The sequence below is a fragment of a genome, unplaced genomic scaffold (assembly GCF_019419815.1).
Source record: "Pyrus x bretschneideri cultivar Hongxiangsu unplaced genomic scaffold, Pyrus_bretschneideri_v1 Contig10, whole genome shotgun sequence".
Classification (NCBI taxonomy): domain Eukaryota; kingdom Viridiplantae; phylum Streptophyta; class Magnoliopsida; order Rosales; family Rosaceae; genus Pyrus; species Pyrus x bretschneideri.
Window position 1 is genome coordinate 3277134 of NW_025999391.1, and position 25037 is coordinate 3302170.

The 25037-nt window shown below is 39.4% G+C and overlaps 3 protein-coding genes and 1 pseudogene across 3 annotated transcripts; 3 read left to right on the plus strand and 1 right to left on the minus strand.

Moving 5' to 3' along the window:
• Positions 1-237: 237 nt before the first annotated feature.
• Positions 238-5758, plus strand: LOC103926716 (alpha-1,3-mannosyl-glycoprotein 2-beta-N-acetylglucosaminyltransferase-like). The gene is made up of 18 exons (XM_009335532.3): positions 238-564; positions 712-762; positions 1121-1208; positions 1336-1398; positions 2139-2250; positions 2358-2403; positions 2508-2570; positions 2660-2726; positions 2799-2867; positions 2962-3031; positions 3153-3214; positions 3671-3761; positions 3863-3956; positions 4481-4543; positions 4651-4689; positions 4769-4939; positions 5163-5291; positions 5391-5758. The coding sequence occupies exons 1-17, from the start codon at positions 496-498 to the stop codon at positions 5277-5279; spliced, it is 1335 nt and encodes a 444-aa protein (XP_009333807.2). The 5' UTR covers positions 238-495; the 3' UTR covers positions 5280-5291; positions 5391-5758.
• A 523-nt stretch (positions 5759-6281) lies between these two features.
• Positions 6282-12712, plus strand: LOC125470310. The gene is made up of 3 exons (XM_048569203.1): positions 6282-7201; positions 11650-11767; positions 12180-12712. Exons 1-3 carry the CDS (start codon positions 6630-6632, stop codon positions 12660-12662), a joined length of 1173 nt encoding a protein of 390 aa, XP_048425160.1. The 5' UTR covers positions 6282-6629; the 3' UTR covers positions 12663-12712.
• A 6593-nt stretch (positions 12713-19305) lies between these two features.
• On the plus strand, positions 19306-24052 carry LOC125470311 (annotated as a pseudogene).
• A 341-nt stretch (positions 24053-24393) lies between these two features.
• LOC125470313 lies at positions 24394-24898 on the minus strand. The gene is made up of 2 exons (XM_048569206.1): positions 24662-24898; positions 24394-24618 (listed from the first exon to the last, which is right to left on the minus strand). Exons 1-2 carry the CDS (start codon positions 24896-24898, stop codon positions 24394-24396), a joined length of 462 nt encoding a protein of 153 aa, XP_048425163.1.
• Positions 24899-25037: the final 139 nt, after the last annotated feature.

Consider the following 25037-nt stretch of genomic DNA (forward strand, 5'->3'; position numbering starts at 1 on the left):
AAGCAATAACCTGAAAGAAATGAAAAATACAAAATATCGGGCAAGTTTAAACATATTTGAGCTAACTTTCTTGCCAGCGGCTCGCGCAACTAGTTATTGGATCGGGGTGTGTCATAATCAAATAATTAAAAACATTTATCCCCAGCTAGGGGTCGTAAAAAAGGGACCCATTGGGCCTTATTAAACTCAAAGCCCACTTTACCTTCTTTCTTTCGGCACAAAAAGGCCATTTCACATTTCTGGTCCCAACAAAGAAAAAATGGGACACTGTCGTCACTGAGAGCACCGTGCAAGAACAGCCGGCGCAGGTTAGCAAGGTCATGGACCTTGACTGGCAGTAAAGTAAACGCGATCAAAATTCACCAAACACCAAAATTTATGAAGAAAAGTCTCTGCAATCCTTAACCCTTATAATTCCATCTGATTCAAATTCGTACGTAATTTCTGAGATCGGAAGCTCCCGTAATTTCTTTTTTCGCACCAAAATTAAACAAAATGAAGAAAATTCTCTGCGATTTTCGGTTCCTCCTGTTTCTCGCAGCTGCGGCGTTCATCTATATCCAGGTGGGCTCCCCAAAAACCCTATTTCTCTCACAAATATTTGGAATTGAAATGTATGTGGAGTTCTTGTTGTTGCTGTTGCTGTTGCTGAAAGAAATGACTGAATCGATTTTCTTCTACTTCGTGTTTGGTGTTTCTGTTTGGTTGCAGATACGGCTTTTCGCTACGCAATCGAAGTACGCTGATCGCCTCGCCGATGCGGTATGTCGAAATTATGAGTAGTTCATGAGTAATTCGTCTGCAATGGGAACTCTTTTCATTTATTCGTTTGATGATAATTTAGGTGCACATTGTTTAGTAGGATCAATTTCTGTTGTTAGCTTATTGCCTACTTAAACAAATTGAGCAAAGGAAGCAGTTTTTACACAATTTCACATCCATATTGTGTAATTTTTGATGTTAAACGTTTCTTTGTATGTCTTTCTTAATGTTACTTTAAGACCAACCAGATGGGTCATGCTTGTATTTCAGAACCGCAAGGCGTATTTATGCATTGGAAGCTTCTACGGTTGAAAAGTTGGTTACTTTATCTTGAATGACATCTGTTTTTGTTTTGCAGATAGAGTCAGAGAACCAGTGTACATCTCAATTGAGGACTCTTATTGATCAAATAAGCTTGCAACAAGGACAAATTGTTTCCCTTGGCGGTGTGATATATTTCTAGCACATGAGTCTTTTAGATGTTTGTTTATACATTATATTGTGCCCAACGATGACATACTTCTTTTATTCCTTTTTTTTTTAAATTCTGACACTAGACTGCTGCAATTGTAGAAGAAAAGCAACGGCTAGAGCAAGAGTGTGAACAACTGAAGGTCCTAGTTCAAGAACTTGAAAGTAGGTGGTTATTAGACAAAATCTTTTTTTTTTTTTTTTTTTTTTTTTTTTGAGTGAACTGAAAAAGCACCCCCATTTGCTTGTTTTCTAGTCTTGGAAGATATGTTGTGTGCTTTCAGGCCATGTATATAGTAATAGTCTGTTAGAAGAAGAAAAGCATGGGTTTCGGTGATTCATGGTTTATACTATATAATAATATAAAATCCTTTCCGTAAACCAGAATTAGGCTACTTGAATGTATTTGAAGTGGATTTCATATAACTATAGATGATGAACCATTTCAAGCCCATGTGTTTTGTTCTGCAACCAATTTAACTAATTATATTAATTAAACTTTTAGATTGAAATCCCCTTTCTCGTTTCAGTATGATTGAGCTGTTCGGCAAATTGCAGATACTTATTTTTTGGCCATAATACATTCCAAAGAACTTAGTGTTGACTATCACTTACAGAGACAAAATGCCAACTCAGCTTTAGTCTGTTGAGATATATGGTTATGCGGTTAAGATAAAAGCTCAGCTTGTAAGGAAAGACACAGCAGCTATATAAGCTGCTATTCTCTGTAATAATTGGTGCGAAGCATTTCATTCATACAATACAAGATTACATTTTTCCTTTGTTTTCTCTCTACCTCCATAGCTTTCTTGTTCTTTAAGCTTGCTACTATAACTTTCTGTATTCTTGTTCTATATCGTCAACACTTAGAATTATTCTTTTGTCACCCTTTTTTTTTTTTTCAGGAAAAGGCCTAGGTCGGCTGATTGACAAAAACCAGGTGCCAGTGGCAGCAGTTGTAATTATGGCATGCAATCGTGCTGATTATCTGGAAAGGACTGTTAAGTCTGTTTTAAAGTAAGTTCCTTGTTCTTGTCACATAAAAAGTAAGTTTCGTACTTACACCGCACATCACAGTTTTTAGATTTGTACTGACTCACTGGCCTAATTATTCTAATATCCAGATATCAGAGTTCCGTTGCATCAAAATTTCCTCTATTTGTCTCCCAGGTATCATGTGTTTAATATATGGTAAAACATTATGGATGTCATTGTTATTTTTTAGATTTTATCTAGGAGAGAATCAATGGCTCAACAGGGTTCATTTTTTTTAGGACGGATCGCATCCAGCTGTCAAACAAAAGGCTTTGAGCTACGATCAGCTTACCTATATGCAAGTAAGTTGTACATTTATAATCAAACTGTGTATCCTTGATGTTGGAAGCACACCAGGATAGCTATCAACTCTGACTTGAATGAATTGCAGCATTTGGATTATGAACCAGTTCATGCTGAAAGACCTGGGGAGTTGATTGCATACTACAAAATTGCACGTAAGGATTCTTTGCTGCTTCAGTTATATTAGCTTCACTACTACATCTCACTATTATATCCCGCTTTTTTAGGTCATTACAAATGGGCACTGGATGGATTGTTCTACAAGCATAACTTCAACCGCGTAATCATACTTGAAGGTTAAAACAGAATATATTTTGGATCTTTTTATTTTATTTTATTTCATTTTATTTCCACTATAAGTATGAAACAATCCATCATCCTTGAACACAGATGATATGGAAATTGCTCCCGATTTTTTCGATTATTTTGAGGCTGCAGCAGCTCTTCTTGACAAGGATAAGTATGTCTTCTAGATGAATCTGAGGTCTTATGATTTGAATACATATTATATAAATGTTCTGGACTCCAGAAATTCTGACTTTTCCTCACTTTTTTTTATTTTGTATATTGAACTGTGGTAGGTCTATCATGGCTGTTTCCTCGTGGAATGACAATGGGCAAAAGCAGTTTGTGCATGATCCTAGTGAGTTCTTGTTAATTTTTCAAGTTAGTCTTCCTAAGATTGGAATCAAGCATAATGCAATATTTATTTTTTCAAGACCAATTACATTAATTTAATAATAAGATCACTATCCGACACCTCCTTTTTGTTGTCCTTCGTGACTGGATAGAGAAAATGTTTTTGTTTTTGTGGGAGAACCAATGCTTATTTAAGCACGGTTGTTCAGGTTCCTGGCTCATGTAGGTTTGTAACATATTGCTCCTATTTTTAAGGATTGACAATGATCTTTGCATCTTGGTCTTCTGCTACATTATCTAACCTTATCAGTTAACACATTACATTACTATCATCTTACCAACAAGTGCATGCATCCTCAGTATTTTCTGCCGATGTTTGGGCACAAGACATTGACAGCTATCAGAAATAGAAACTCAGAGCCACTATGCTTTCTGATCTGCTATCTGATTCACTGTGCAGAAATACTTTATAGATCGGATTTCTTTCCTGGACTCGGGTGGATGCTGGCTAGATCTACATGGGATGAGCTATCACCAAAATGGCCAAAGGCATATCCTTGTTGCTGAAATAGTTTTATGTTGATTTACACTTCTCTATGCTTTTAGAATTTAGATCCATATCCTCTAAATGTTTTCTTTCACAATGCTTCACTTACTGGGATGACTGGTTGAGGTTAAAAGAAAATCATAAGGGTCGACAATTTATACGGCCAGAAGTGTGCAGAACATATAATTTTGGAGAACACGTATGTATTCTTACTTTTTCTTGTTCATTGCTTCCCAACCTCAAGCGTTATATAGTGCATGCAGTCATGTATTTATTTTTGTATAAATTCAGTGATTTAGTGTATTGATTTCTGCACTGATTTTATTTAATATATCTCCCGGAAGTCAGGAAATCTTATCTTAAAGTGGTTCTTTGTTCCTTGAAACTGCAAACATTGTCAGGAGAATAAATTTCATAAAATTCTGAGTTATCTTAAAGTGGTCCTTTGTTTCTTGAAAATGCAAACAGTGTTAGAGGAACGATTTTAATAAAGTTCTGAGTTAAAGTGGTTCTTTGTTTCTCCTCCCATCTTTATATTGCCGTATAATTTCTTTTAAGTAATCCCTATATAGTTGTTTTGCATTCTGATTAACTTAATCTAAGTGATTGTCAAATGTCAAGCGCAATGGCTTGAGAATGTAATAGTGCTAGTCTCTTCCCCCTCCCTTGTAGGATTGTGAAATTTGTCATGCTTCAATTCTCATGTCTTGTAATTTTATGCAGGGTTCTAGTCTGGGACAGTTTTTCAAACAATATCTTGAGCCAATCAAGCTAAATGATGTCCTGGTAATTACTAATCTCTCTTCTGTATCATTCCATCTAATCTAAGTTTGTACTTATCGTTATTCAACATTTTCATATTGAATTACTCTTTTCTACCTTTTGCTTCTAAGGTTGACTGGAAATCAATGAATTTGAGCTACCTGATGGAGGTAATGGATGCTTTAATACTTTGGTCAGAATGCTCTTTCTTTTCATGTATAATCAATACATTTTTCAACCCGTTTGCAGGACAAGTATATAAAGCACTTTGCTGACATTGTGCAAAAAGCTAAACCTATTCGTGGATCTGATCTTGTACTAAAGGCACGCAACATTGGTAGTGATGTTCGCATACAGTACAATGACCAGCCAGACTTCGAATACATTGCTGGCCAGTTCGGTATTTTCGAAGAATGGAAGGTGAATTTTCTTTTTTATTGTACAACTTTCCTCCAATTATCATTGACATTAGGAATAACGCATTTGATTTTATGAGACTGCAGAATCTTCGATGCGATAAGTCCTGTCGTCCATTAAGTATGCAAGTAGCTCTGGAAATAAGATGCTCTAAGTGCCTGGCTTTAAACCCAGTTGTTAAATTATTAATCTGGAGTTGTTTGTTTGTGTTTCCTTCGTTTTTCAGGATGGTGTGCCACGGACAGCATATAAAGGAATAGTTGTTTTCCGGTACCATATCCCACAACGTATATTCCTTATTGGTCCAGATTCTCTCAAGCAGCTCAGAGTTAATGATTCTTGAAGCAAGGTTGAGGTTAGTATGGTTCAACTTGCCGCTATTTCTCTGCTCAAAGTTCTGAAGTTTCACAAATTAATAGTATCTGAGATTTTTCTTCTCTTGGTTACCGGACAGAGTTCACAAGGAGAAAACATTGTTTCCAGAGTTCAAGATTTTGAGGACCATGCTCTTGAAGCACAAACGCAAACTCATACCAAAATCGATAACCAATGCTAACTAAACCTAGATGAGAGCCAGGTGCGTTTTTCGTGATTTGAGTTCTGCAGCCGGCCATGTCTTCAGTCTTCTGTAATTTGAGTTTTTTTTCGGAAACTTTACCGAGTCACCACATTCAACATGTAGCAGTCTCCATATTCAGTTTGCCCTTAATAGATACCATTCCCTTCTGAAAGTGTATTGTAATCCTAATTCTTGAGATGTATGATATTTTGACAAAATGTACTCATATAGTAGCATACAGAAGTCCAAAATATTACTTTTTATTTCTTTGTTAAAATTATTATTTATTTTATTTTAACAGACTTGTGGACTAATAGAAAAAGTGTCATGACCTACTTTTGTTAATTTACTAAATTTGTAAAAGAAAAAGAAAAAGACCATTTCGTACTCAATTTTTGTTAGGACAAATAATATTTTACATTAAGAGAGAAGGAGGGTTTGAAATTGGAACGCAATGCCCTAATCACGAGGGCTTCACCACTTATCCAAATATATTTTAACCGAGTAAAAATATTGTCTATTCCATTAAAAAACATTTTTTGGTCAAAATGGTTTTTGAGATGGGCATAACTCTTTATTTTTGTCCCTAAGTATGTCTGCCCTCAATGAAAAATTTTCGTAAAATAAGGACCAAAATGACAAAAAAAAAAAAAAAATCGTCAATTTATGTCATTTGATCCTTATTTAACGAAGATTTATTACACAAGGATTAAAATGATTGACAGTCGACAAACTCAGAGACCACTTCTAATGATCTCAAATCTTAAAAACTAAAGTGAAGAATTATGTCATTCTCAGGAATCATCTTGGCTAAAAAAACCTTAAAAATAAATTGAATTTAAGAAAAATAAACAAATAAGATGTCTCTGTTTACGTACTCTCCTGTTTCTTAGGACATCAGTTTCCCAATCCTATTGGGATTAGGAAAAAATCCTAAACCGCCGTAAAATGAAAGCACCGCCAATCCCAAACCTCAACTATAAATAGAGACTTTTCCCTTCCATTAATTACATTACAAGCTACAATTTCCAGTTCATTCGCTTTCCGCATTCGATCACTCTGTCAAGTAGTAGTTGCTTAGAAAGCAAGTTAGGGTTTCCAAGTTAGAATTCTACGACTTTGGAATCGGAAGAGATGGCTGCTCTAGTTACGCGTCCTGCCAAGACGGGGCAATTCGACTTCCTTCAACTCAGGCAGCAACTGAAAGATCGCATTCGCATGAAGAAATCAGGAGGCTCTGCTGCTGCTCAAGGCTGCTCGGTTAATAGTACTACCGAAAACTTCGGATCCTTTTTTGGTCCCTCAGAGCGTGTCATGGCCAAGAGAGTGCACGAAGAGATGAAGGATTTTGTGCCGGAGTTGAAGAAGTTGGCGTCTAGGGTTCTGAATTCCGGTGACAAGGCTAAAAGCACCGCAAAGAGTCCTGCCCCCTTGAGCAAGGCATTGAAGTGTAAAATCATCAAGGAGTCCCGGGATTATTCCTTTTTGCAATCCGACAGTGCAGAAATTCCAAAGCCGTCTAAAGGAGAGCCTGAAGAAGTTGGCAAGAGCAAAACCTCCTCGGCAAAATCTGAATCCTCTTCAACAAAGCAATGCAGCACAAAACCAATGCCGAAACAAAAGAAATCCGTCTCGAAACATCCAATCAAATATCACGTGAAGGAGGAGCGTCCGGAGGCTGTGATTGGCAAAGCCTCCTTGGCAAAGTCAGAATCTTGTTCAACATGAAAGAATTTAAGCTAGGATTGTAAACATAGATTGTATAAACTCAACTCAATTAATTATGAGTGAGGTATGGACTTCATTATATAGAGATTACAAGATGAGGTTGGTTACATATCATCTGATTACATTTGAAATTCAAAACTAAGTTACACATGAGTTTTAGATAAGGAAGAAGTGTGATTCCTTGCTATCTGTTGAAGAGGTTGAAGAGTATCCAACTTGTGTGGCTGACTTGGAGAGACGTTTACCATGCATTTCGGACGTGGAGAGATATCTTGAATAGTTGGTTTATCACGCCCCCGCAAGCTGAGTGGACGTTGACAAACAGGAAGCTTGGAGATGAGATAACTAAAACGAGCTGTGGACAAACCCTTGGTTAAGAGATCCGCGAGTTGGTCAACGGAAGAACCATATCCCACAACTAGTTCTTTGCGAATTACTTTTTCTCTAACATAATGATAATCAACTTCCACATGACGCATACGAGCCTGATAGACTGGATTGGAAGCTACTGCCAAGGCACTGATATTGTCACACCACAATTGTGGTGGATTTAGAGGGAGATGAAGATCGCGGAATATGTGGCGGAACCAAGACAAGGTGGCAGAGGTATAGGCCATTTGGCGATACTCAGCCTCTGTACTTGAGCGAGACACACCTCTTTGTTTTTTAGAACTCCAAGAGATCAAGTTATCCCCTAGAAAAATGCAATGGCCACCAGTGGAGCGACGATCATCGGGGTCACCAGCATAGTCGGCATCGGCAAAGGCTGTGAGGGACAACGAACTGGGTTTGTAAACGATACCGTGATTATGAGTGGCTTTCAAATAGCGAAGAATGCGCTTGACTGCAGCCCAATGTGTAGTTGTGGGTGAATGCATATATTGACAGACTTGATTTACAGCGAAAGCAATGTCAGGCCGTGTGAATAAGAGATATTGGAGAGCCCCAACAACACTGCGAAAATTTGTACCATCATCCAAGGGCTCACCCTCATACAAACTAAGTTTGCGGCCAGGGAGGGCTGGAGTAGACAATGGTTTGGCGTCAGCCATGTTAGTTCGTTTGAGGAGGTCCAGGATATATTTTGACTGGGTTAAATACATGGCCGTCGGTGTTCTCGTAATTTCCATTCCCAAAAAATAATGCAAGGCCCCAAGGTCCTTCATTGAAAATTTGTTTCCCAATTGATGAATCAAGGTGGAGATGTGAGATGGATTATTACCTGTAACAAGGATGTCATCAACGTATATGAGTAAATAAATAACAGTAGTTCCATTGAAGTAAATGAACAGTGAAGAATCTGCCATTGATGCATGAAACCCGAGCTCTTCCAAATGTTGAGAGAAACACTGAAACCAAGCACGTGGAGCCTGTTTTAAGCCGTATAAGGACCGTCGAAGACGACATACATGTGCTGGAAACTGTGGATCGACAAAGCCAGAAGGTTGGTGCATGTAGACTTCCTCAGTTAAGGAACCATGGAGGAATGCGTTTTTGACATCAAGCTGGCGTATTTGCCAATTAAAATGAAGAGCCACGGAGAGAATAAGTCTGATGGTTGCATGAGTGACGACAGGACTAAACGTCTCGCTGTAATCAAGTCCTTCCTGTTGACGAAAACCATTGGCAACAAGACGTGCTTTAAACCTTTCAATGGAGCCGTCAGATTTACGTTTAATACGGTACACCCATTTATTTGGGAGAACATTCATTGTGGAATGAAAAGGAACCAGGGACCACGTTCCTGTTTGTTGCAGAGCATTGAACTCTTCTGCCATTGCCATACGCCATTCAGGGAACTTATTTGCCTGTGTAAAACAAGTAGGCTCAACAAGGTCATTAGTCACATCAGAAATAAGCGCATATTTGGGATTGGGTTTTTGAATGCCATCCTTTGAACGGGTGACCATGGAGTGAACAGGTTGACTGTGGCGTGGAGAGGAAGATGAGACAGGAGCAACACCTACTGCATTCGTAGAGGATAGAGGTGGGGAAAGGACAGGTATAGAGTGTACAAGTGAGAGGGGTGATTGGGATGGAATAGGATTATTTAATATAGGTGAAGAGGTAATATGTGGTGGTGTTGATGATGGAGTGGAAGGAATGGTGGGGTTCGGATGTAGTGGGAAATTAGGTGGAATAGGGGTAGGTTGAGTGGAAAGTAAGGTGGGATGGTGCGGGTTTTGGGGAAAAGTAGGAGAAAAAGGGTTAGGTTGAGTGGAAAGTAAGGTGGGATGCGGATTTGGTGGGAAAGTAGTGGAGCTAGGAGTCCTAGGGGGATTTATTAAAGGATGGGAATCAATGGTCAGTATTGTAGATGACGGGGAGGAGGAAGGCTTTGTAGAAATGGATTCTTTGTAGGGGAAAATGGTTTCATCAAATAAGACATGACGTGACAAAAATATGCGACTGGTGGACATATCTAAACACCTATAACCATGTTGATTTAATGAATATCCTAAGAAAATGCAACGTTTGGAACGAAATTGTAACTTATTAGTATTATAGGGACGAATATAGGGAAAACATGCACACCCAAAAACTTTAAGAAAATCATAGTTAGGAGGTTTGTGAAACAACTTTTGAAAAGGAGACTCATCATGGAGAACTCTAGTTGGTAAACGATTGATCAAATAAGTTGCTGTATGAAAAGCATCATCCCAAAATGAAGTAGGTAAGGATGAATGAGCAAGTAGGGTGAGGCCAGTTTCAACTATATGACGATGTTTTCGTTCAGAAATGCCGTTTTGTTCGGGATGATGTGGACATGTAAAGCGATGGAAAACTCCATGTTGAGTTAAAAAAGTTTTAAAAGTATTGTTGACGTACTCTCCTCCTCCATCGGTTTGGAGTGATTTTAGTTTAGTATTAAACAAGTTTTCAACCAGTTTCTTGAATGACACAAAAGTAGAAAAAACATCGGATTTTAATTTTAATGGATATAGCCAAGAGTAGCGGGAATAATCATCAATGAATACTACATAATATTTAAAACCATTTATAGAAAATGAAGGTGAAGTCCATACATCGGAATGAACCAATTCTAATGGAGACAAAGACCTAGAAGTTGACAATTGAAAAGGTAACTTGTGACTCTTACCCATGGGACATGAGTGACAGAACTCACTAGTGACAACGCCTTTAATGGGCAATTTATTCCTAGAAACCAAACTTTGTAAAATATGAGAAGATGGATGACCTAACCTAGAGTGCCAAATTGAATTGGACACTCTAGTACCTAAAAATGCAGACACGCCTTTATTTGTTGATGAAACACCAGAGAAGGGGTAGAATCCATTTCTACTCGGGCCTTGTAAAAGCATCCTCCCCGTGTGAAGATCCTGAACAGAATACGAATTAGGATATAGGGTTAGAGAGCAATTATTTTCTTTGGTAAAGCGATGGATTGAAATAATATTGGTGGATGCATTTGGACAAAGTAGTGTATTAGGTAAGCTAAAGGTGGAGTGAGGTGTACGAATGCAAGTGGTCCCTATGTGTGAAATTGGCAAACCTGTTCCACCAACTCCATTGACTTGGTCCATGCCATTATAAGGATGAGTATTCGAAAGACTGGCAGAATTATTTGTGATGTGAGCATTAGCCCCTGAGTCAAACAACCACTCCTGTATGGCAGGTGCTGTGGCAGAGGCAGAAGGTGCCGTAGCAGCAAACGCTTGCAAGCGAGGTGCAGGAACGCGTCCCTCATAAGACATGTTTAGGCGGTTGAAGCAGTCGATCGCAGAATGGCCATGACGACTGCATATTTGACATTGAATGCGTCCAGTAGTGAAAGGACTGTGGGAAGGAGCTGGGCCGAGAATCCCATCATTTTGGCGAGAGTGGGAGCCTGGGTGAGGGTTGGACCCGTGGTGAGAGTGGGATCCTTGATTAGAGGGAGATCCTTGGTGAAAGTGAGGAGAGTTGCAGTGGCGATTTGAAGAGCCACGACCACTAGGAAAATGACTACGACCGCGAAACCCAGTAGAGGAGCCTCGACCCCGAAAAGATGCAGGTGCACGGTTGCCATTGCGGCCTGCTACAAGGGCAGTGAGGCCGTTGTCAGTACCAAATGCAGTATGCATTTTCTGTCGTCTTTCAGCGCCAAGGAGAAGTGCTTCCAAAGCACTGTAGGTAATGGCCTCATCACGAGCTTGGGCGGAGGCAACGGTGCTTTCATAGGCAGGGCCTACGTTGTTGAGAATGATGGCAACAACATCGGAGTCTGAAACAGGAGCACCAGAGAGAGAGAGAGTATCTGCGAGACAATTAACTTTATCCAAGAATTCAGAGATGGAAGAATCACCTCTGTGAGTATTCATCAACTCACTGCGGAGTTGGAGAAGGCGACCGGTTGACTGAGAAGCATATCGATCACGTAGGGTTGTCCATGCAGAATGGGAGCTAGTTTTCCCAATTAAAGCAGCAAGTACGGTAAGGTGAACAGAAGAGTTGATCCAGGACATAACAGTGGCATCCTGTTGGATCCAAGTATCGAAGTCGGGATTGACTTTGTCAGTGATGTTGCCATTATCATCTTTCAAGTATGCTGGAGGACACAGACTGGTTCCGTCGACAAAGGAAACAAGATTACGACTGCGGAGGAGAGGTAGCATTTGGGCGTGCCAGAGGGGGTAGTTGGTACGATCAAGTTTGATCGTGAGAAAGTTGGAGACATTTGGGAGGGGAATGGGAGAAGCCATGTGAGAAGAGAAAAAAAATAATCTGTCGTTAGACTTTTAGCTCAGAGATACCATGAAAGAATTTAAGCTAGGATTGTAAACATAGATTGTATAAACTCAACTCAATTAATTATGAGTGAGGTATGGACTTCATTATATAGAGATTACAAGATGAGGTTGGTTACATATCATCTGATTACATTTGAAATTCAAAACTAAGTTACACATGAGTTTTAGATAAGGAAGAAGTGTGATTCCTTGCTATCTGTTGAAGAGGTTGAAGAGTATCCAACTTGTGTGGTTGACTTGGAGAGACGTTTACCATGCATTTCGGACGTGGAGAGATATCTTGAATAGTTGGTTTATCACAACAAAGCAACGCTTGAAGCAAATGGAGCAATCTGTTGAGCTGAAACGCACAGCAAAACCGATACCAAAACCGAAACTATCCGTCTCAAAGAATCAGGTCAAAGACCGTGTCAAGGAGGAGCAATCACTTGATGTTTCTTCTGTGATCCAGGCGATATTTGGGCATAACCGCAAGCGCCCTAGGGCGGATGATGAGGATGATGATGGAGATGATCGTGCGATGGTGTCCAGTTTTGATGACATTCTGAAGGAAGAGAGGAAGAGTGCAAAAATCGCTAGGGAGGAAGATGAAAGAGAGCGGTTGCTGCTCGAACAAGAGGAGAAGCAAGAAGAAGGATTAAGAGCAACAAAGAAGCTGAAGATTAAGATCAAATTATCCAAAACATGATGTTGTTCCATTTAGATTTTGGAGATTTCATTTATTCAGATAATTGGATTTCAATTCCTTAATATCAAGTTCTTTTAAGGAAATTGATCTTAATGTAAGATTTTTAAGGAAATTATTGATAAGAGTAGAAGTTTCGAGTATTTTTATTTGTGTTTATTGGTTAATGATTCGGAAAAATCCGTAAATATCTGCCCTTCATCACTTTTTTTGGGTCATTTGTCCTTTGTGAAGTGAACTAGTTGCTTTTAGAACAAGTTAGGGTTTCAAAATTTGAAATTTAACTCTTCTTCGGATCGGAAAACATGGCTGCTGAAATTTTGTATCCTGCTGGCGTGGAGCAGTTCTTTCTCCAGCTGAGGCAGCAAATGAAAGAGAGCATTAGAGAACCTAACATGTAAAAATTAGGAGGCTCAGCTGCTGATCAGGGCTGCTATGTGTTGGAAATTCAAATCAAAATAGGTTGCTATTGTTGAAAATCAATGTCAAAGTTAGGCATTGAAAGTTAGGCAATGTTAGGTATGGTTGAATAAAAATTATTAGGTGCAATTAATGTGTTTTGTGTGGTAATAAATAATCTTAGTTTAATCATTTGGTTTGCTATAAATACCCAAGTTCTCAAGCATTGTAAATCATCCCATCCTAATCCCACTTCCAATTGTGAAGAAGCTTGTAAGCTTTCTTATTCCAATAGTTTGTAAACCTTTTCATATATCAAAGTCCAAGTGTTTAGCCAAAGCTTGTTGCTTCCCTCCTTTCTCTATTTCTTTCTTTGTCCAATTTTATTTGAGAGTGCAAAGTGAAAGAGGTGTGATAGAGTTTGTAAACTTATCACCCACATATTTTGGTATTGAGTTAGTAAACTGTCAAATACCAACAATTGGTATCAGAGCCAGAATACCATTCTGGCAGGTGCAGCAGTTATGGCGTCCAACTTAGTGCAACTCCAAGTTCCCACATTGAAGAAAGAAAATTATGAAAGATGGTGCATCCAATTCAAAGCATTGTTTGGATCACAGGAGCTATGGGAAGTTGTCAGTAGTGGGTATGTTGTACCCACTGCCGAGCAAGAAGCCGTATATACTGCGGATCAAAGAAACACTCTCAAGGACTTACGAAAGAAGGACCAAAAGGCGCTGTATCTTCTATACCAGGGTTTGGAAGATTCAACGTTCGAGAAGGTTGCAGAAGCAACAACGAGCAAGCAAGTATGGGATACACTCAGTACAATCTACAAAGGAGTAGATCGAGTCAAGAAAGTGAGGTTACAATCACTTCGAGCAGATTTTGAAACTGCTCATATGAATGAAGGGGAGAGCATCTCCGACTATCACTCAAGGCTCATTGTGATAGTAAATCAGATGAGGAGAAATGGCGAGAGACTCGATGAAGTACGAGTTGTGGAGAAGATACTCCGGTCACTCACATCTAAGTTTGAGCATGTGGTGACTGCCATTGAGGAATCCAAGGATTTGGAGGTGATGAGCGCAGAAGAGCTACTAGGATCCCTCCTAGTTCACGAGCAACGCATTCAGAAGAATGCAAGCCCCACAACGCTAGAGCAAGCTTTGGAGTCAAAGTTGAATATTGACAAACCAAATAAAGGTCGTGGGCAGTGGAACTCACGTCGTGGGAGCTCATCCAACCGTAGCCGAGGACGAGCCCGAGGAAGAGGTCGAGGCTATGCACAAAATCAAGGTCAGTCTCAGGAGTGGAGATCTACTCGAGGAAAGGCGCATATCCAGTGTCACAACTGTAAGCAATATGGACATTATGCCAATGAATGTTCACATAAAAATGGTGAGCATGTCAACATGGCAGAATCAAGTGGAAATACAGATGAAGAACTTACAGTCTTACTAGCACACCATGATTCCAGTAGCCAACAAGATGTTTGGTATTTGGACTCTGGTGCAAGTAATCACATGTGTGGAAAGAAGGAGTTTTTTGCCGAACTCAAAAAAGGGGCCTATGGATCTGTAAGTCTTGGTGACTCCTCAAAGTTGCCAGTTGAAGGCAAAGGGAAGATCAAGATCATCCAGAAGGATGGAAGAGAAGAATACATCTCCGATACCTACTACATACCAGGTATGAAGAGCAACATTCTGAGCATTGGTCAACTGCTCCAGAAAGGGTACATTATACATATGGAGAACATGCTTCTCACTCTCAGGAATGCAAGGAGAAAGCTTATTGCACGTGTTCGAATGTCAAAGAACCGGATGTTTCCGTTGAATTTGAACACAAAGATTGAAAGCTGCAACATCGGTGTAATGGAAGATGAGTCATGGAAATGGCATCTTCGATTTGGCCATCTTAATTTCAATGGCCTAAAGTTGCTGTCAAGTGGAGGAATGGTTCGTGGTCTACCCCAGATTGAAGCCACACGCCAAGTATGTGAAGGTTGTGTGCTTGGCAAGCAAACACGACTATCGTTCCCTGTTGGTGATACATGGAGAGCAAAGGCACCACTGCAGTTGGTGCACACAGATATATGTGGTCCATTGGATCCCATGTCTTATGGAGGTAATAGGTATTTTATTACCTTCATTGATGATTTCAGTAGAAAGACTTGGGTCTATTTTCTCAAGGAGAAGTCAGCTGCCCTAAAAATTTTCAAGGAGTTCAAGGCACTCACAGAGGCAGAAAGTAACCACAAGCTTGTGGCTGTGAGATCAGATAGAGGTGGAGAGTACACCTCCAATGCTTTCCAAGCATACTGCAAGGAGCAAGGAATTAGGCATCAACTTACTGCTGCCTATACCCCACAGCAAAATGGGATAGCCGAAAGAAAGAATCGAACCATCCTTGACATGACAAGGTCCATGCTTAAGGAGAAGAATTTGCCAAAAGAGTTATGGGCAGAAGCTGTAGCTTGTTCGATTTATTTGTTGAATCGATGTCCAACAAAGAGTGTCAAGAGGATGACACCACAAGAGGCTTGGAGTGGATACAAGCCGAATGTTACACACCTAAGAATTTTTGGGTGTGTTGCATATGCTCAAGTTCCAGAAGCCAAGAGGAGGAAACTTGATGATAGAGGTGAGAAGTGTGTGTTTGTGGGCTATAGTGAAGAGTCCAAGGCATACAAGCTCTACAACCCACTAACTGGCAAACTAGTGGTTAGTAGAGATGTCATCTTCAGTGAGGAAGAGACATGGACGTGGAACAACAAAGAAGTCAGTAAAGAGAAGATCGTCTCCACTGATTTTGAAGAACCAGAAGTTGTACCACCGATTGAGCAACAGCCTGCTCAAACAATCACAACAACTCCAGTGCACAGAATTGCAAGGAGTGGTCCTACATCTAGTGAGGAAAGCAGCTCCTCAACTCCAGTGAGGTTAAGGAGTCTCACAGAGATTTATGGACAAGAAGAAGAAGAAGAAACCAACCTTTTCTGCTTGTATGCAGACCACGAGCCTTTCTCATTCAATGAAGCTGTGGAAGAAGATTGTTGGAAGAAAGCCATGGAAGAAGAGATCCATGCCATCGAGAAGAATGACACTTGGGAGCTGACAAAGCTCCCACCAAATCAGAAGGCTATTGGTGTCAAGTGGGTTTACAAGATCAAACGCACTGCAGATGGGAGTGTGGATCGATACAAATCAAGGCTTGTAGCAAAGGGCTACAAACAGAAGTATGGAGTGGACTATGATGAAGTCTATGCTCCAGTTGCGAGACTTGACACGGTAAGATTGCTAATCTCTCTTGCCGCACATCATAAATGGAAAATTTATCAACTAGATGTCAAGTCAGCCTTCCTTAATGGAGTACTTGAGGAAGAAGTGTACGTGGAACAACCGGAAGGCTTCCAAGTACAAGGAGAAGAAGATAAGGTGTATCGTTTGAAGAAGGCTTTGTACGGCCTCAAGCAAGCACCACGAGCTTGGAACTCAAGGATCGACAACTACCTTCACCAAAATGGATTTCAGAAATGTCCATACGAGCATTCAGTTTACATGAAGAATGGTGAAAAAGGGGAGTTCTTAATTATTTGTCTCTATGTAGATGATTTATTGTTTACAGGAAACAATGAGGCAATGTTCCATGAGTTCAAGCAATCCATGTTCAGTGAATTCGAGATGACTGACAATGGATTAATGTCATACTTTCTTGGCATAGAAGTGAAGCAAGAAAGTGATGGTATCCACATCTCTCAACAAAGGTACATGAGAGACATATTGAAGAAGTTCAATATGGACAAGTGCAACACTGTCAATACCCCAGTCGCAACTGGATTGAAGCTGTCCAAAGGAGGAGAGGGTGAGTTTGTAAACTCAACAGTGTACAAAAGCCTCGTTGGAAGCCTAAGGTACCTTACAATCACAAGACCTGATATAGTTTATGGTGTTGGACTCGTGAGTCGATACATGGAAACACCAAGGGAGTCTCATTGGCTGGCCGCCAAGAGAATTTTGAGGTACATAAGAGGTACTCTAAACTATGGTCTATTTTATAATTTTGGTGAAGATGCAAAATTATTTGGTTATTCAGATAGTGATTGGGGAGGTGACCAAGATGAAAGGAAAAGCACAACTGGCTATGTGTTTTTTCTAGGATCAACAGCTTTCTCATGGACTTCAAAGAAGCAATCAATTGTTGCTTTGTCATCATGTGAAGCCGAGTATGTTGCTGTAGCCTCAACCGTGTGTGAGGCAATTTGGTTAAGAAATCTGTTGAAGTCAGTGTGTCATCCACAAGTGGAATCGACTGTGATTCATGTAGATAACGTGTCTGCAATCAAACTTGCAAAGAATCCTGTTCAACATGGAAGGAGCAAGCACATTGATACCAGGTTCCATTTTCTAAGGGACCATGTGAAGCAAAAGACAATTGAACTTGTCTACTGTCACACCAAGGAACAAGTGGCAGACATCTTCACAAAGCCATTGCCAATTGAAACATTCCGGCTACTGCGTGAAATGCTAGGAATGAAGGCGTTTTGATTTGAGGAGGTGTGTTGGAAATTCAAATCAAAATAGGTTGCTATTGTTGAAAATCAATGTCAAAGTTAGGCATTGAAAGTTAGGCAATGTTAGGTATGGTTGAATAAAAATTATTAGGTGCAATTAATGTGTTTTGTGTGGTAATAAATAATCTTAGTTTAATCATTTGGTTTGCTATAAATACCCAAGTTCTCAAGCATTGTAAATCATCCCATCCTAATCCCACTTCCAATTGTGAAGAAGCTTGTAAGCTTTCTTATTCCAATAGTTTGTAAACCTTTTCATATATCAAAGTCCAAGTGTTTAGCCAAAGCTTGTTGCTTCCCTCCTTTCTCTATTTCTTTCTTTGTCCAATTTTATTTGAGAGTGCAAAGTGAAAGAGGTGTGATAGAGTTTGTAAACTTATCACCCACATATTTTGGTATTGAGTTAGTAAACTGTCAAATACCAACACTATGGCAGTAACGATAACAAGAAATTTCCTTTCGACAACTTTGGATCCCACTTTGGCCCCTGGAAGCCTGTCATGTTGAAAAGATTGAATGAAGGGATGAAAGCTTTCATGCCGGAGATAAAGAGGGCGGCATCTAGCCCTTCAAATTTGGAGACTTGGTATTCCTCCTTGCTAGAAGTACTGGACCAAAAACCATTCTTGAACGATAATCAGGTTAAAAACAGTATGATTAAGGAAACATAAGGACGCAATCATAAGCGACATAGGCAGGATGATGACAGCAAGAACTGAGAAGGAGAGTGGCAACAATCAAGAAAACTCCATCTTCATCTTGTTCCAGCATTCCTTGTGCCACAAGCAATGTTGATGTTAAACAATTGGAAAAATGTGGAGGACTGTTTCGTCTTAGATTTCGACCCATCTGAGCCGCTGACTCCGCTATCCAAATTATCCGTGATTTCCGATGATATTTCTGTTGTTGGTGGTAGAGGGCGGGCTGCTTGTAGAGATTACCGCATTCAAGGCACCTCTGTGTGAAATTCCTTTTCAGAACAACGCCTCATGAATGCTACCGCCAAATGTGCTGCTGCTACGTTTTTGATTCACCCGCTCCGTGCGGGTTTTGGAAACCAACACGTTGTCATACTTCTGAGCACATTGGTGACTGGAAGCCCAGAAGGAGGTTGAGGAACAGCAAGTGACCCGGGGACGGCGCCGGCTAAGAAATGAACAAACTTGTTCATTAGGCCAAATACATTGCAGTTAATGGTGGTAAGGTGCAAGTAACTTTGTTTATACTTCTAATATGTATGACTTCGGAAGATGTAGTAGTAGTTACTACTGAATTTCTTTCTGATATATATGTCCAATCGAATTCGATTTGTTCAGTTGATCTTACTATAAGCTTTGTGTGTAACGAAACTATTGACGTAAGTTGTCTATTTATTTAAATATTTTTGTCTGTAAAAATAAGAGTTATTTTTGTTCATCTGATCGTTGGGAGCGAGTTGGTATGCTTTTTTATTGTTGAAAAATTGTGCATAAGAATCAAATTGAAAATCAAGAAGGCAAATTTGAAGGCAATGCCTGAGGACACAGTTATTTTTTTTTTTAACAGAAAAAAGTGTGCGTGTATATATATATATATTTATATACCAACCTATTACGACATGTCGTTCTAAGAGAATTGAAGTCGTCTCGCTCCTAAAACCCTAAACCCTCCTCTACACAGTCCCCTTCGGTTCCGTTCCCGCCGAGCTTTTAGCAGAAGCAGCCATGGCCTCAATCCTCTCCAAGAAGCAGAAGCAGAAGCAGAAGCAAAAAGCCACCAAGCTTTCCGACCTCAAAACCCTAGGGAACGAGCTCCTCTCCTCTCGGGCCCACATCAACAACCTCCCCAAGCTCCTCTCCTTCGTTTCCCCGGCCTCGCCGCCTCAGTACATCGTCGAGTCCCTCCTCTCTCTCCAGTCATTCTTCACCCCTCTCCTCCCCGACCTCCCTCCCTCCTCCTCCAAGCCCTCCGCCTCCGATGGCTCCCACGACGACCCCGACTTCATATACCGGACCTGGCCCCGCTCCAAGTTCGACGAGCTCGTTGAGGCCCTCGTCGAAGTCCTGCTTTCTACCCAATCTGATGAAACTCTCAAGGTCGCTTTTTGATTTTTTGAATGTCAGTTCTTTTCTCTTTTGTTTTTGTACAAGTATGATTTCAATTTTAGAATTCGATTCTCTGAATGTGATTAGGAGGTGGTGTTGGACACGATAATGGAATTTGTGAAGTTCGGAAATGGCGGAAAGGTTCACTCTGCAATGTACCATAGACTGCTTCGTAGTATTGTAAGTTGTATTGATTCTCCAAAAGCTTAGTTTGAGTTTTATTTTTCATATTTCTCTGTTGTAATTTCAATAGTAAGTTATAATTTTTTTGTTATCGCTGATAGGTTTACACTCGTCAGCAGTTGATTTGTTGTTAGACTTGCTCTCATCCGGTAAGATCACATTCCGTTAATTTTAGGAATTATGATATTTCTTAGGAACTTCTATTATTTGTTGGAACCTTTATTGTGGAAATTTGTGGTACTGGCCACTTAAAAAGTGTTGTAATTGTTGCATCTATTTCTTGCAGTTATTTTACCTACATTAGCTTGGAAAAGCTTTCCAAAGTTCTGGATGCAAATGGGATTTCTGGTACTTTCTGCTGTGTTTCTTACAAAAACTTATGTTTTTCATCTTTTCGAGTGAGGGTAGTGGCAATGTTATAGTTAACTTAGTTGGTTTGTTGATTAGTTAACTTAGTTGGTTTGTTGATTAGTTATCTTAGTTGGTTTGTTGATTTCTATCTCCCTCTTAGAGGATAAAAACGTCAAGACAGACGGTAAAGATGGGGAGCATCCTATTGAAAGGTTAGTATAATGCTATCGCTTAGGAAATTTCTGTTCTCTTATTCTCTCATTGAACTTCTCTTGTTAAGAGATGTACATGACCCTAATATAGAATGTGTTGCCTTCTGTGATCTGATTGAGTCGGACATAATGGCAAGTGTTGAAGTTATTGTTACATTCTGCATATGCAGATTGTTGACAATATGTGTAGATGTTTTGGTTTCAGATCAAGATTTCTTGGAATTAAACATTTTACTTTTACGTTACTTGGATCTTTGTATGCCTCTATGTAATATTGGATTCTTCTTTGACTCAAAGTCCATTTTCATCTGTGCTATTCTTTTATTTTGTGATTGAGTCAATGAATTTATGTTTAGCATGCATACGTGTTGGATTCTTTAATATGTTGATGTGTTAACTTATTAGCTTTTGATGGCTAAAATTATTTACTTGCAGCATGGATCAATTAATTCACAAGATTCATTATTTGATATCACACATCCCCTCTCTGGAAAGCTCAGTTGATAAAACTGATCATGAGATCTGGAGTGGATCAGGTTAGTGTTCCCTGCCTTCTCACTCAGTAATTAAGCAGTTGAACTCATACTTTGCTTCCTTTTAATACTTTTTCTTTTGGTGGAGGACTTTGTTAATGATGATGGATAAGTTAATCACCTACCGAAACGGAAAATAGAGTATGCATCAGTTAGTCAATCCTTGCTATGGGCTCCAACATGATTATTGCCCAACATTCTTATTTAACTTAATGAAATGTAAAGATGCTATTTTCAGTTCATTTGACTGTATAAGTAGTGGAATGAGTGAGTAATACATGGATAATTATTTCCATAAACATTGGAAGGAAGTGTTATCTTTCTTTTCTTTTTTTGTATGTTTCCGTGATTAAATGATGGCATGAGAGAAAAGTTTCTTCAAGTCCTGACAATTTACTGCCATTTCTGCTTCAAGACGGTTCTTCTAATAGACTATTCTCATAGTTTCACCATACAAGTACACAGTGATGTATGTGAGTGAATGTGTGGTTTTCCTGTATGATTGCTTAGCATTTTTTTTTATTTTTTATTTTTTTTTACTTTTTTAGAGTATCTGCATGCCTTGTCTGAATTTCATACTAGTTAACATGGTGATAAGTGATAACTATGAGCACTAGTTTCTTCCCTGTTTCCTATTGTATTTCATCTTTTACTTTTGTGATCATTTGAGCTTTTAAGTTTTCTTCTTTTATCGATGAGATTTTTGTATAAAGGTGAATATGAAGACCTTTCTGGGAATCTGAAAGCAGATGGTAAACAGCACAAGACTGAGAAGCATAAGGATAAGGTAATCTAGATGTGTCAATTCAACTATCAAAATTAATTGTGTATTCCCTTCACTAAGTTCTCATCTATACTTTTCTTATGATATTAAAATTTTAGATTCCTAATGATTCACAATGTCTTCAGGTGTTGTCTGCAGCCAATATTGCCAAAAAGATGAAATTAAAATTTACCAAAGCATGGTTATCATTTCTAAGGTTACCACTTCCAGTTGATGTGTACAAGGAGGTAAGACTCATACGCGCTACTCCATTAGTTCTCTCCCCTTGTATCTGAAGCTCTTCACATCTCAACTCTAATTAGAATTATACTTGTTTTCTTTATCTGGAAAGCTGTTCTAGTATGTAGAGGCAGTATCTGCTTTATGGTACTGCACTTCTCATGCGCTTTGGTTTTGTGACTTCTGCCTCTTGAGCCTCTAGCAAAAAGACTAAATGTTATTTTCCTCTAGTTTGTCTGTTAAATACGTTTACCTTGCAGTGATAGTTTTCTGCTTTTATTCTCTACTATTTTCTGACCAGGCTGTGTTTTGATGCTCAGGTTCTTGCTACACTCCATAAGGCAGTCATTCCTTTTCTAGCTAACCCTGTCTTGTTATGGTAAATTTACTTCCGAAATGTGTTTTATTTATGTTTTCAGTTTGTCTTTTGTGACTTTGATTGTAGTTCATTTCTTGACAGCATGCTGTGACTTCTCTATAAAATCATATGACATCTCAAATATTTACAATGTGCAGCGACTTCTTAACTATATCGTATGACATTGGTGGTGTTATCAGCGTCATGGCTCTTAGCAGTCTTTTCATCCTCATGACGCAACATGGTTTAGAGTACCCCAACTTCTATGGGAAACTTTATGCATTACTGGTTCCCTCTATTTTTCTGGCAAAACATCCATCGAAGTTTTTTCAGGTAATACTAATCATTACTGCAGTAACAGTTGGTCTAAAGTTAAACTTCTATAACACAAGCCATATAGGACTAATTGGTTTTGAATATTCAGATTGAACGAATTGGTTAATTTACAATTGTTCTATTTGATTTGCAGCTTGTAGATGCTTGCTTAAAATCGCCACTTCTTCCTGCATATTTGGCTGCGGCTTTTGCCAAGAAATTGAGTAGGCTGTGAATTTCAGTTCCTCCGTCTGGAGCGTAAGTTATTATTGCGCTGGTTCATAATCTTCTACGGAGACATCCTTCAATCAATTGCTTGGTGAATCGGGTATGACAACAATCTTTAATTGTTTCTTTGTCAATGAATTTACCATCCTCTTGATCTGAATTAGTGAGTATTATATTTGTTTTTCTTGTTTCATTCATGTATATGAGGAGATTGATGTTTGTGCAGGGAGGTGGCGGTGAAACTGTGAAAGATGATCCAGAAGCAGAACAGAGGGTTGCTGATGGCGCGGATGGCACTGTAACTGGTTCGGCAGATAAGTCAATAAAAAAATCAGGCATTGATCCTTTTGATAATGAACAAACTGATTCTATGAAATCAAATGCCATGAGTAAGTATTTATTTCCCCCCAAATGTGATTACCTCATACCAAATCTTTTCAATTTTTCAGCTTCACTTATAAAATAACTTTTACTTGTTCATCTCTTTTTGAACAGGACGTTCACTGTGGGAGATTGATACCCTCCATCACTACTACTGCCCTGCTGTTTCAAGGTTCATGGTCGAGTCCTGATCATGTGTGATTATTGTATGGTCATTTATACCTTTTGACTTTTCCTGATATCTATTTCTTTGCTCTTAGGTTTGTTTTGTCACTCGAGAATAATTTGACAGTTAGAGCCAAAACTACTGAGATATCAGTTGGAGATTTTAGCTCAGGTTCATATGCGACAATATTTGGAGAGCAGGTTTGTTACCTTGTCTTGGAATTCCTCGAGTATATATTAGAATTTATGCATTCCTGAAATTTTTCGTTAAAAGTAAAAAAATATAGTGGAAACTGGTACTTGCATCCCAAGAAGTTAAGTTGTAGAAAGCTACTGTTGGTATGCCTTTGATGGTTTCATTCCGAGGCATGTTAGTTCACTGCATTGACTCTATATTGCAGGTGAGACGAAGAATAAAGTCGGCTCCACTAGCATACTACGAAGCAGCTCCGACCTCTCTGTTCTCAGACTCAGAGACTCAGTTTCTCGGTTGGACGTTCAAGTCTGAAGACAGTAAGCGAAAGAACGAAAGCGCTGATGAGAATGGGAAAATAGATAAAGAATGCGACGATAGTCTGGTAAAACGACAATGAATCAAGTGCTGTTAACCAAAATGTACTCTCTCAAGGCGGCAGGAAAATGCTCGTGAATTATAAGATTGATTTCAAGCTACAACGCAAGAGTTATAGGTCTAGATTTTCTTCACTTGAAAGGTGCAACAAATTTCGACCTATTTATTTGATTGACAAGTTATCCTTGTACATGTATTTTTCTTGATGTATCCGTTGTACCTTAAAATTCCACCAAATTTAATCATTTTTCATGGCACAGTTCATCCCTTTCTATTTTTGTTAAAACAAGTTTAGCAAATCTAATTAGTAATTTTAAAACATTTTTTGGTATTCCCTAATTATATCTCCAATCAGAAAATGCAACAGAAAATGCAACATCAGCTTTTGGAAAATTTGGTCTTAATCTTCAGCTTCTTAGCTGCTCTTAACCTTGCTTCTTGCTTCTCATGTTCGAGCAGCAACCACTCTTTTTCGTCTTCCTCCATAGCAATTTTTGCACTCTGCCCTTCTTCCTTCAGTATGTTATCGAAACTGGACACCATCGCAAGATCATCACCATCATCGTCTGCCCTAGGGCGCTTGTGATTGTGTCCGAATATCTCCTGGATCACAGAAGAAACATCAACTGATTGCTTCCCCCCTCACACGGTCTTTGACCTGATTCTTCGAAATGGATTTTTTCGGTTTTGGCATTGGTTTTGCTGTACTTTTCGGCTCAACAGATTGCTTTGTTTGCTTCAAGCCTGTTTGCCTCAAGCCCTGCTTTGTCGAAGAATATTCTGACTTTGTCGAGGAGGCTTTGCCAATGACATCCTCTGGACGCTCCTCCTTCAGGCGATAATTGATGGGATGTTTCGAGACAGATTTTTTCTGTTTCGGCATTGGTTTCGTGCTACATTGATTTGTTGAAGAAGGTTCTGACTTTGCCGAGGTGTGTTTGGTTTTGCCAACTTCTTCAGGCTCTCCTTCTTTGTGCACCGTCCGATTGCAAAAAGGAGTAATCCCGGGACTCCTTGAGGTT

Bases quoted from the DNA above. Each gene is read 5' to 3' on its own strand.
- LOC103926716 (XM_009335532.3), top strand. From the start codon at position 496: ATGAAGAAAATTCTCTGCGATTTTCGGTTCCTCCTGTTTCTCGCAGCT. The intron at 1,209-1,335 runs GTGTGATATATT...CTGCAATTGTAG, and splicing joins ACAAATTGTTTCCCTTGGCG to AAGAAAAGCAACGGCTAGAG. The intron at 3,032-3,152 runs GTATGTCTTCTA...GAACTGTGGTAG, and splicing joins GCTCTTCTTGACAAGGATAA to GTCTATCATGGCTGTTTCCT.
- LOC125470313 (XM_048569206.1), bottom strand. From the start codon at position 24,898: ATGCCGAAACAGAAAAAATCTGTCTCGAAACATCCCATCAATTATCGC. The intron at 24,619-24,661 runs GTGAGGGGGGAA...TCTGTGATCCAG, and splicing joins AGAATCAGGTCAAAGACCGT to GAGATATTCGGACACAATCA.
- LOC125470310 (XM_048569203.1), top strand. From the start codon at position 6,630: ATGGCTGCTCTAGTTACGCGTCCTGCCAAGACGGGGCAATTCGACTTC. The intron at 7,202-11,649 runs GTCAGAATCTTG...CAATTAAAGCAG, and splicing joins GGCAAAGCCTCCTTGGCAAA to CAAGTACGGTAAGGTGAACA. The intron at 11,768-12,179 runs GTATGCTGGAGG...TATCTGTTGAAG, and splicing joins TTGCCATTATCATCTTTCAA to AGGTTGAAGAGTATCCAACT.